The sequence below is a fragment of the Ahaetulla prasina genome, chromosome 1 (assembly GCF_028640845.1).
Source record: "Ahaetulla prasina isolate Xishuangbanna chromosome 1, ASM2864084v1, whole genome shotgun sequence".
Lineage (NCBI taxonomy): Eukaryota > Metazoa > Chordata > Lepidosauria > Squamata > Colubridae > Ahaetulla > Ahaetulla prasina.
Genome location: NC_080539.1, coordinates 371,558,995 through 371,571,806, shown reverse-complemented (window position 1 = coordinate 371,571,806; position 12,812 = coordinate 371,558,995). Strand labels below are relative to the sequence as shown.

The 12,812-nt window shown below is 41.6% G+C and overlaps 1 protein-coding gene across 1 annotated transcript in view; it reads right to left on the bottom strand.

Annotated features, from left to right (window-relative positions):
- PTPRS (protein tyrosine phosphatase receptor type S) overlaps positions 1-12,812 on the bottom strand; it is a 291,141-nt gene that overhangs the window by 45,914 nt on the left and 232,415 nt on the right. Inside the window, exon 22 of the mRNA XM_058163586.1 lies at positions 10,157-10,204. Within this exon, the coding sequence (XP_058019569.1) occupies positions 10,157-10,204 (48 nt within the window). The remainder of the gene's footprint in view (positions 1-10,156; positions 10,205-12,812) is intronic.

The window sequence follows — 12,812 nt, the reverse complement described above, 5'->3', positions numbered from 1 at the left end:
CTGATAAACCACCACAATGCCTTGCAAACAGAAGGAAAAAAAAGGGGGGGGGAGAGGTGGGGAGATGACGGGGAGCCGTGGAGAATTTCGAGCCCTATGGGGTGTTGGGTGATTAAAAGCATCAGCAAGCAGTGGTGGCTGCACAGAGTAAAATAAACCTGGAGGGAAAATTTAAAAACAAAAACAAAAACCTGAAACAGACATAGCAAAAGCGTGTGCTGCGTTTACCAGTTTTACAGTATGCTTTTGCAAAAGACTAGCAGTCTGGGCTGTTTGTTCAACCCACCCAACTCACAAACCATGTGGGGAGAGAATAGACTCTGAGACAGGAGTATTACAAAAAAACAACAACAGCCCACCTTTGGACGGGAATCCTGGAGGAGTATTTAGCCTCTGAAAGCCAGTCAAGAATTTGAAAAGCCAGTTACTGTATTAAGATGTAAATATCTCCTCCTTCAGTTTATTTTCCAGCCGATTACGGTTCCTGCCTTTTTTTTTTTAAATACCCTAAAGTGAAGACAGACTTGATCCAGATTTAAAAGGAAAAAAAACAACCAAAAAACCAAACCAAACAGATTTTCATTCCTGCAGAAAACGAAGCAGGCTCTGCAATACAGTTCCTGTCCAGTGGCTAGCCCCCTGAGGTTCAATGGGGATAACTCCTAGGTGACCCACTTCTGCAACCTTCTACACAACCTGCCCTCTTTAAGCTGCTCTCTTTACGCCAGCAGCCTTCTTTAACAGCCAAGGAAATCAATAATAGATTAGCCCGGCACATATTTATTTCACAAAATCCTAAGGTTGGAAAGAAGCGACAAATTCAATCCTCTGATTCTCTGGCAGCCCATTTAGAAGGAAGTCCAAAGAGGAGGACCAGTGATAACAGTCTTCCAATATTTAAGGGGCTGCCACAGAGAGGAGGGGAATCAAAGACACCCGAAGGCCGGTCAAGGAACTGTTGGGAGCATCCACAACTTCTGAAGGCAAGCTGTTCCACTGGTTAATTGTTCTCACTGTTGGGAAATTTCTCCTTAATTCCAGGTTGCTTCTCTCCTTTGATTACGGGTCCTTTCCATCCATTGCTTCTTGTCTTGCCTTCTGGTGCTTTGGAAAATAAATTGATCCCTTCCTCTTTGTGGCAATAAAACACTGGAATAATTGCTATCATGTCTCCCATGGTCCTTCTTTTCTCTAGATTGGCCAACCCAAATGCTGGAACCGTCCTTCATATATTTTAGTCTCCAGGCCTTTAATCATCTTAATTGCTCTTCTCTGCACTTTTTCCAAAATCTATACATCTTTTTTGTCATGTGGTGACCAAAACTGGGTAAGTTATTCCAGATGTGGTCTTACTAGGGTTTTCTAAAGCGGTACTAATACTTCACCTGATTTTGATTCTATGCCTCTGTCTATACAACCAAGGATTGTCTTAGCGTTTTTTTGGCTGCTGCCGCACACCTCTGGCTCAGGTTGAAGAGATCGTCCGTTCAGTTCTGGTTTTTAGCAAAACCATCATAAAGTATGTTTATGTAATCGTGGGATGCTGCAAACCGCTGTAAATATGGTTCAGTTGCTGAGTGCCCAAAGCCGGGGGAGGGCACAAACATAACCCCCATTTTTCAGATAGGCTGTATTTTTGTTATGGTCGCTAAGCAACCAGTCATAAGGTGAAGAACACCTGTACAAGTATTCCTTGACTTACCATTTACAAAAATGACCTATAACCATTTTTTCACACTTGCATTCCCATGATCACGTGATCTGAATTCAGACCCTTGGCAACTGACTCGTATTTATGACGGCTGCAGTGTCCCGGGGTCACGTAATCCCTTTTTGCAACCTTCTGACAAGCCAAGTCAATGGGGGAGCTAGATTCACTTAACAGCCGTGTGACTGACTGAACAACTGCAGTGATTCCCTTAACAACTGTGGCAAGAAAGAAAGGTCGTAAAATGGGGCAAAATTGACTTACCCAATGTTTCCGTTACCAACAGAAGTTTTGGGCTCAGTTGTGATCGTAAGTCGAGGACTATCTGTATTTTGATGGGAAATCACCAGAAAAACTCTCAACTGAAGGCTGCTCTAGTCAAAAACATCCCTTGAAGAAGCTAAAGTATTTCTGTTCAGATGCCAAAGATACTCAGTGGAATTACACAAAACTAGAGGGTATTTTAACTTTTTGTACTTCTGCTAGCAACTGAAGGAAGGACAAGAAGCAATGGGTGGAAACTAACCAAAGAGAGAAGCAACCAGGAACCAGTGGAACAACTTGCCTCCAGAAGTTGTGTGTGCTCCATCATTGGAAGGTTTTTAAAAAAAAAAAAAAAAAAGATTGGACAGCCACTTGTCTGAAATAGTATAGGATTTCCTGCCTAAGCAGGGGGTTGGACTAGAAGACCTCCAAGGTCCCTTCCAACTCTGTGATTCTATTCTAAGTTAGGGCTGCTCTTATCTTTCTCATTGGGAGCAGCTGTTTCTGAAACAGACAGAGCCTGTTCTGAGAAGAAGCAGATCTGAAAGGTCTCCCTCATTCACCCCAAGGCAGAACCACAGGCTCAAAACTCAGATGTCTTTAATCCCTACTCTTCTGGCAGGAAGACTGGCAGTGATTGTGGGGGAAATAAATTAAATGGCCGTGCAGTTTATGGGTTATTGTGCCACTGAATGCAGAAACACAGAACTCGTATTTATCTCCCCACCCAACCTTCTGTGTTTTTTTTTCCCCCTCCAAAGTCAAAGCAGCTTTCAGAAAAATCTAGTTATTGACCAAAGGCATCTTTTCTGGCTTTGAAAGAAAGATCTTACAGGATAGAGGAGTTCTCTTCTCATCTAGCCTCTCAAATCCCCGAAAAATCTCCTTAATCTTATTACTGCAGAGAATTGAAATACGTTCTCGCTCCCCGCCGCCAGGAGTTGGATCATTGGCTGGACAAAATTGGCCAAACATCTGTTCTTCACACTGAAGTTTTTCTTTGCCAATGGAGCACAGTCAAAAAAAAACCTTGATGTTGTTTCGGATGGTTTTGCCCCCAAACTGAGTTTTCAAGCTGATGCTGAAATACAAGCTGGGTTTGAAATACAGGTAGTCCTTGACTTACAGCAGTTCGCTTAGTGACTGTTCAAAGTTACAATAGAACTGAAAAAAGTGACTTAGGACTTTTTTTTTTCACACATATGACCGTTGCAGCAGCCCCATGGCCACTTGATCAAAATTGGGATGCTTGACAACTGGTTCATATTTGTGACAGTTGCAGTCCCCCGGAGTCATGTGATCCCCCTTTGCGTTGACGAGCAAAGTCAACGGGGAAGCCAGTTTAACAAATGTGTTACTAACTTAACAACTGCAGAGATACGCTTAACAGCTGTGGCAAGGAAAGCCATAAAATGGGGCAAAACTCACTTCAACTTTTCTCTGTGTCATATAATATAGGTGGATATATGCACAATTTTGTGTTTGTTTTATTTTGTCACGGTTATGTTTTGTATATTGGAGGTTATGACCAGTGGTGGGTTTCTACCGGTTCGGGTGAACTGGTAGGGGTGGTGGTGGAAAGCTCCGCCCACCCACCCAGACATCATCACAGACACTTTGCACATGCGCAGAAGCGCAGTACGTGAGCTCACAGTTCCAAACCGGTAGCGAAGGTAAGTAGAACCCACTACTGGTGGTGACACTTCGACAGCTGTATGCAATGAAATTTCATTTTGATGTATGCCGATTAGTGTACATTCAAAGTGACAATAAAGCGTATTGTATTGTATTGTATTGTATTGTATTGTATTGTATTGTATTGTATTCCTGTTCCTATTCTACAAATGTCTGACTTAGCACCAGAAATTTTGGCCTCCACTGTGGTTTGAACTGAGGGGGAGGCCTTTCTTTCATTAAATAGCTATAGCAATAGCATTTAAGACTTATATACCGCTTCATAAGTGCTTTCCAGCCCTCTCTAAGTGGTTTATAGAGCGAGCATCTTGCTCCCAACAATCTGGGTCCTCATTTTACCGACCTCAGAAGGATGGAAAGCTGAGTCAACCTTGAGCCTGGTGAGATTGGAACTGCCAAATTACAGGCAGCCGGCGGTCAGCAGAAGTAGCCTGCAGTACTGCACTCTAACCACTGCGCCACCAGGGCTCTAAAGAAATGGGAAAACATGAAAAACCTAAGGATGATACAAAACGTTCCAAATTCAAACATCTTGAATTCCCAATTCTCTTTCCCAAGTTTAAAGGCATCTCTCTGAGCCTGAAACAGCTTTGTTTGAAGTCAACTCAGAAATGCCTCACAAATAATCAAACTGCTGTTTGAATTTGGTCACTAGAGGCACAAATGACCCGGCTCTAACTATTCGACTTTGAACACGTTATGTGAAGACAAATGAGAAGGCAGTAACACTGGGAAAGGTGGAAGGGAAGGGAAGGGAAGAGAAGGATACCCAGCAGCCAAGTGAATGAACCCCATTATAGTGGCAATGGGAGAAACTGCTGGAAGGGCTAATGAATCAAGGTAGAGGACAGACCTTCACAGAAAAAAAATCTATCTATCTATGTAGACTTTTGTCCTCTCTGAACTTGGTGGTTTTCTTGCAGACATATCCTTACTCAGCCAGCTAACATCATCATTGTAGCAATGTTGATGTTACTTAGTTGGGCAATGAAATGTCTCCCAAAAAACAACCACCCTCGGAGAGAACCGAGAATCCCGCAGTTCAATTCTGAGCTACAAATATCCCCATCTATTGGTCTCCGGAGTCCTTGGTGCTCTCTGAGTTTGGTTGTTTGCTTGCAGATGTTGCTCAGGAGCAAATCCCACCTTCGCACTGGTGACATTAGTTAGTTTGGTAATGAAACGTCGGCAAGAAAACCACGAAGCTCAGAAAACACCAAGGACTCCACAGTTCAACGCAGAAGCTACAAATGTGCTCTTCGATCGAAACCTATCTATAAGAGGCAACACTGACTTGATGGCACATAATCAATCGATTTGAACCTGAAGCAGCGTGTTTCAAATTTGAAACAGTTCAGAACTGAACGATTTGCAGGCAGGGCAACTGGTTTTTCCAGACAAATCATGTCTTTTCTAAATGTCCGACTTTGCTCTCTTGCTTCTTCCATGTATCTCTCTTCTATCCCTAACCTCATTTAACCCATCCATCTTGTCACAATGATTCCTTCGTCTGCATCACAACAGCTTATACTATTTTCTGAAACCGCCCCTGTTGACTTCTGAGCTCCTTGTATTTTTTTTTGTTTGTTCCTTTTCTTCCTGCAACATTTAGTTCCTCCGAAACCTCTGCTCTTTGCAAATTCCAAACAAATTTCCAGCAACAAGCGTGATTAGATAATTTCAATTGGTACTTTACAGATTGGAACCCCACTGGTACCTTCTCCTACAGTGCTTCAATGCCAGGAAAAGAAAAATATCCAGTTCCACTATTCTGAAAATCCAGGATACTCCAACTTCAGGCTTGGAAATCCTAGAATCCTAGAGTTCAAAGGGACCATGGAGGTCTTCCACTCCAACCCCCTGCCCAAGACACGAGTCCTTATACAGGTTATCCTCCACTTACAGCCATTCGTTTAGTGACTGCTTGAAGTTGCGACAGGACTGAAAAAAGTGACTTATGACTGTTTTTCACTTTTACGGCAGTTGAAGCATCCCCATGATCACATGGTCAAAATTTGGACGCTTAGCCACCAGCATGTATTTATAAGGGTCACAGTGTCACAAGGTCATGTGATCCCCTTTTGTGACCTTCTGACAAGAAAAGTCAAGAGGGAAGCCAGATTCACTGAACAACCGTGTTACTAACTTAAAAACCTGCAGTGATTCACTTAACAATGGTGGCAACTGAACGGACGTTCATAAGGAGAGAAGTACCTGCATGTATTATTAAGATTATTACATAAGAAGGGCTACAAAATGAGAAGGGAACTCATCTATTCATCTAGAAATAAGGAGACATTTTCTGACAGTGAGAGCAATCAACCGGTGGAACAGAAGTTGCCTTCGGAAGTTGTGGGAGCTTCATCACTGGAGGCTTTCAAGAAGAGACTGGACTGCCATCTGTCAGAAATGGTGTAGGGTCTCCTGCTTGGGCAGGGGGGTTGAGTTAGATGATCTACAAGATCCCTTCCAACTTTATTAATCTGAAATCTAAAAGTCTACTTCCATCTCCTGCTCAGGGCAGGAATCATGCAGAGGAGGTGTCCCTTACAGATTTCCTACTGAAAAGATGTCTTCTCTGCAAAGGGCGTTCTCCGTTCTCCATTCTCTGGGATTTAATGGATTTCACAGTCTGATGGAAGGAAGGGCATCAAATATATCCCGAGGCAGACTCCCACGCTCTAAAGCAAGCTCCTACATTTGACTTACAAATGCCACGCAGTGCAACCTCACAGAATCAACCAAGAGAAATGACTAGTAGCTTGCCAGCATTTTATTAACTCGTGAGAGAGATTGAGATCTTGTTTCAGGAGCTGAGCATTTTCTCCTCCTGGGGAAGAAGGGGGCAGAGGTCTAACACACAGAAACGCACACACCGTTCCTTTGGTTCCATGACTTTTTTTGTTGCTTGGGCTTATTACAGCAAATGCTTCAATATAACACTTCAATTACAGTTTCAATAACCCCCTGCTTTTTTATGAACCTGTAATCCCTTAATTCGATCAATGCAAGATGTACGTTCAATTTGTATCAGGGGCCTCCAAATCTGGCAACTTTAAGAATTATGAACTTCAACTCCCAGAATTCCTCAGCCAGCCAACCTTAAGACTTGTGGACTTCAACTCCCAGAATTCCTTAGCCAGCCAACCTTAAGACTTGTGGACTTCAATTCCCAGAATTCCTCAGCCAGCCAATTTTAAGACTTACGGACTTCAACTCCAAGAATTCCTCAGTCAGCCAACAGTAAGACTAATGGATTTCAACTCCAAGTATTCCTCAGCCAGCCATGCTGGCTGAGGAATTCTGGGAATTGAAGTCCACAAGTCTTAAACTTGCTAGGTTTAGAGAACCCTGATCTATATGAAACATTTTCAGAAGTAGACCAAGTGTTGAGAAGGGGAATTTAACTTATCCTCCACCAATTTCAGACTTATGCACCAGTGGTGTAAGTAAGATTAGCTGGGATGGGGGTGGGAGAATAGTAAAAGCACTTTTCATTCATTCCAGCCATCCAGTCTTATGAATTTGGAAAACACAGCTTTGTGAGGTTCCTGGTAGTCTCTGAGCTTGGTTGTTTTCTTGCAGATATTTTGTTACCCAACCAAGTAACATCATCAGGGCAAGCCCATTGTATATAAACAGAGAGCCAACCTTCCTCCCTTCTGACACTGATGATGTTACCTAGTTGGATAATGTAACGCCTGCCAGAAAACAACCAAGCTCAGAGAGCACCAGGGAACACTTCTCAGCAGTTCAACCCTGAGCTATAAATATTCTCTTCTATTGGAAACACAGCTTTGACTACGATTTCATGAGATGATGATCCTGGGAGACCTTCTTCAATTTCTATTGCCTTTCTCCAAAGAAATATTTACAATGTATGGATATAACAACACTGATCTACCTTACAAGATTATATGCCAAACTTGCTTTAAGCTAGATCGGGCAGACAATTGATAAAAGTGAAGTATTTTTTTCTTTCAAATAGTCTATATTAGAGATGTCTTATTTTTTTTTTTTAAAAATCCCCATATTAAATAAAAGCCAAGAAGCTTTTGTTCTAGATAGACAGGCAAAGCTATTAGATTAGGGAGAAGCTTTCTAAATGGAGCTAGTTCGGTTGTTTTTACTTATTTATGAGTAAAATTTTCTCTCCCATGATGGATAATATACAAATCAAGTCCCTGATATATCACAGAAATATCAAATACAATGCTACGCAAGAAAGCAATTTGTTGCAAAGCCTACCTAGCAAAGTGAAATAGAGCAAATATTGTTCTATTTCTTTTCCCTGATAAAAGCCTCTCTTGATATGAGGTTTCTGTTTGGGAAAATTCTTTTAAAAAACATGTTTATGTACAAAGAGGCCTATATTACTTTTACGTAGAATAATGCATGAGCAGAAAAGGCCTCTCTCCCAGCTCGTTTCCTCTAATTCCACCACTGCCTAGGGAGCATAAGATCCTTATTCTTGGGCATCCTATAGATAAAACCCCAGGAGCGCACAGAGAAATATCTCTGTACCATTTCCATCATTTTTGCAAACTTGCGAAAAACACAAAGCATCTTAAGTAGCTGCCAATGTTGGTTTTGTTCCTTCCAGTTGCAAAGTGAGAAAGGTACTCCCATTCAGTGATGGGATTCAGCCAGTTCGCACCACTTCGGGAGAACCGGTTGTTAACTTTCTGAACAGTTTGGCAAACTGGTTGTTGGAAGAAATCATTAGGGCAGAGAACCGGTTGTTAAATTACTTGAAATCCACCACTGCTCCCATTGTGTGTTTGATAGCGGTACCAATCCTGGCAACCTCCTGGCTTTGTTGCTATAATCTATTTTCCATCGTTTACGCCCCCCCTCCCCCAAGGATGAATGGGCCAGGGTCTCTTTTTCAGGGTAGGTGTTCTCAACTCATGTCAAGAACTCCTGTTGCCTGTCAGATCCTGAATAGACTAGATGGCTGGAGATCTGGGCTCTCACTTGTGAAGATAAGCAACAACACTACAAAATAACTGTGTGCACTGATGATGTTACCTAGTTTGGGTAACGAAAGGTCTGCAGGAAAACCACCAAGCTCAGAGAGTACCAAGGAGCCCACAATCCTCCTCCTCTCCACAAACTCTACTCCCTTAGTACTGATGATGTTACCTAGTTTGAGTAATGAACCGTCTGCAAAAAACCACCCAGCTAAGAGAGAGCACCAAAGACTTCTAAGTGGCCACCCTTTGATGACTGAACTTTGCTCCTGATTCTAAATTCAGAAAGTTGGGGTGACTCCAACTCCCAGAATTCCTCATTGGTCAACATGGTGATTGTGAAAATTTTGTGAATAGAAATCGAATGTTTAGAGCTACCTATCTCCATGCAAGACTTGGATGAAGGATGCTCCAGGACTAAACTGCAAGGCACATGCCAACAAACTGACATCATAATTCTCCAGAACCCATCCACCTATCCTTGCACTGTATCTAATCCATGCCTTTGGCTTTTTTTCATCAGTGGAAATCCCTACAGGTCAATACAAATTCAGAGAAATAAAACTATCATTATTTTTCTTTTCTTTTCCAGGTGAAGGTATCTATGAAGGGCTGCATTATCATACGTTAATCCTTCCAACTGGGTTTTGAGCTAACTTGTTTGCTGGCTTTGCAGAATATGTAGAGCCTTTAAACAGGCTAAATTTTATATATACCGACAAAAAAATAAAGGGAGATTAGTATAGATCTGTCAGCTAGCTATACCCTTCCCGGGACCAGTATCCTCTGTCCCCTATTTGGGTAGACCAGGTTGCCCTGATAAAAGACACTTCATAAACAGGCTAGCTTAGCACAACTTGCTAAACCACACACACACACATATACACACAAATGCACAACCCCCTCCCAAAACAAAACATAAACTAACCAAAATTAACATTAGAGAAGTTTTACAGTGTTGTATGAATGCCACTACTACCTTTAACAGTCCTGGTAAAGAGTGTTGTGTAAACAGAACCAATGTGTATGAACTAAGTAGGGAAGGGAAGGCTAGCAAGTAGGTGTGGCTTCCAAAATCTAAACCTAGCATGCGGATAAAAGATGAATTTCCTAATAGTTCCAGCCCTGAACTTCTCTCTAAAAAGAAAACATTATTCTATCCATGTTCCTCTATGAGCCCAGACTTAACAGTATTTTAATAGACATATATAAGCACACACCAAGATTCAGACACAAATCTGGCTCCGGTTGTTTTGCAAAAGGCTTTTTGGCTTGAAAACTGTAAAACTGGAAGCACAATCAGACAAAACAAATGGCGCAAGACGCAGACAGGGAATGGCAGAAGACACAAAGGCGCGGAGAAGGAAAGAAAGAAAGAAAGAGAGAGGAGAAAACCCAAAAAAATGCCAGGGCAGGAACAGCAACAGAAGATAAGCCAAATTTTTCAGGGGGGGTGGATGGAAAAGGAATATACAACCAATGAAACAGAGAGGAACGAAAACACACAGGAACTAACTTTCAAGGTCAAGCTCAGGGTCACTGAGAGGACTGCTGAGGCCAGAATCTGCAGAAAACAGTAAAACAAAAAGAAAAACAAAAAAATATATATACACTTGTATAAAAGAAATGCTACTCAACCAAGAAAAAAAAAATTAAAACCAACAACAGTAACAAAAAAAGGCAACACAAAATTTAAGAGGAAATGAAAGGATCTTTCCTCCCCCCCCCACCTTTTTTGCTGGAAATAGGAGGGCATGCGGGAAATGTTTTTTCCTTGTTTTCTTTTGAGGCTGATGTTTTTTATGTGCTTGATGCATTCCTAGCGCAATGGTATCAGGTCTTTTTAATAAACATGAGGATGTTTGTATTTATATCTGGTTATTAAAATAGAGAGACATTGAGCAAACAACCTTGGAAGGCACTTTTTCCCCATCCGTCTCGCCTATCTCCCCCCACAACAGTCAGAATGTGCTGAGGTGTTACGTTTTATTTTTTTTTATATTTTTAAGATAGATTTGCTTTAGAAAGGTACGCTTCGTGCCCACATTCTGAGACAGAGAAGCTGATGGAGAATCCTTATTTTCATATATGAATATTATGCACAAATACAGACAGAAATATATGCATATGCACACAGTATACCACATATGTATGCAAGTGAGAAGTATGCATGTAAAAAAACAAACCCCAGACTCTCACAGTATAACTGAAAACGAAGACAAAGCCAATAGAAAGGTTATGCAAATATTTACTGAAAACGTCAAAAACAATTGGAAGACACGTAAATGAAACATACAAATAAAAATGGTGGATTCTATTGTGCTCCAGAACTAGCACTAAGTTGCAACACCATTTTCATTTGGAAGAGGATATGCTCCAATTAATTCAATGGAATTTCAACCGATACATATAGGATTGTACTATAAAAAGCCCTTTACATATGATACTTGGGACCGGTTTTTAGGATCCATGCAAGAGGCTACCACTTTTCCTAATTTAAAATAAATAAAATAAAAACTTGTCTTCTCACTGTTAGTCCAAAGTTTCTAGATTTCTCCTACCTCTTAAGACCCCCAAAAGACCTTTATTGTGCAGTCATTTTGCTTTGTTATGAAAATTCCTGCTGCTCCCTTTGTTCTTATTTATTGCTAAAGCCTGACTTTCTCTCTGCATTAGCGTCCAAGATGGCTAATGAAATTCAGAATATAAAACAAACGAATCAATATGATTAAAATAAAACTGACAAGTGAATTCCTTTTGCTAATACCCCGACTTGCTTCAATCTTCTCGCCCAAATCAAAAACAAACAAAAATCCTTAACACACCTTTAAAGGTAGTGTTTGGGACTGCTCATCTGGACATTGTGTGTAACAACCACAATCAAAAACTGCCCTCCTAGCAACACAGGCTTTCTTCCAATCCTCTGCATCACTTCTTTTTTTCCCCCTCCAGTCTTGAAATTTGGACTGCAAAATTCAGAGCTTAAAAGTGTGTGCTACACAGGTGGGTAGCTTTTTTTCTACAAAGCTGGGCTATTTTTCTAAACAGAGAGTAAGAGAGAGAGAGAAGATACATACAGGTAGTTCTCAACTTACAACCCTTCATTTTGCAACCGTCTGAAGTTACAACGGCATTGAAAAAAAGTGACTTACAACTGGTTCTTGCAATTAAAATCGTTGCAGCACCCCTGCGGTTATGTGATCAAAATCTCGACACTTGGCAACCGGCATGTATTTATGAGGATCCCAGGGTCATGTCATCATCGTTTATGGCCTTCCCAGCCAGCTTCTGACAAGCAAAGTTGATGGGGGAAGACAGGATCCCTTAACAACTATAATATTTCATTTAACAACGGTGGCAAAAACAAAAGATTGTAAAATCAGGTGCGGCTCACTTAACAACCACTCTGCTTAGCAATGGAAAATCTGCCATAGTGGCGAATATCTGTAGCTCGGGTGTAGGGTGAGGGTGAAGGTTCTTTCTGAGCTTGTGGGTTGATTTCTGACCATTTTGTTACTTGGCTAGGAAACATCTTCAGCGGAGTTTACGGGAATGTCTGTGTCAGAGATCTTCTGCTCAGAAGGTCTTGTGATGGGTCAGGTGTGGCCGTGTCAAGTGAGGGTCTTGTGATGGGTAGGCCGTGTCAGGTGAGGGTCACTGGGAGGTGAACTGCTGGTGGGGTAGGGGGCTTGTGTGGGTTGGTGCCATCTCTGGTTGGTTGTGAGGTTCATTTGGATTCTGGAGGGTTCGTAGGCTGTCTGTTGATGGACTTGCTTGTGAAGTGCCAAGCTTAGATGAACTCCCGAGCTTGTGTAGAGATGAAAGATTTGGGACTGCCAATTGTGGTTGTAAGTCAAGGACTACCTATGCCTCCCTTTCACCTAGCCAGATAGGCTCTCAGGGAAAAATATGGACCAAATTTCTTCCCAGTAATCAAGAATATATTGACAAATGTGTTCCAATTTTCCTGAACCATAGTGAAAGTTTCGAATGGTTTCTCTCCACCTCCAGAGAGGGGATAAAAGGAATAAAGTAAAGAAAGGGAGATAAAATAGTAAATTGGAGATAATTGAGCACCTTGATCAAGGGGGTGCCGTGGATGATAACTAGACCCCAGCAACTGTCACTTAACAATCTTCAGAAGACCCCACCCAAAGAGATAAAATTATGAG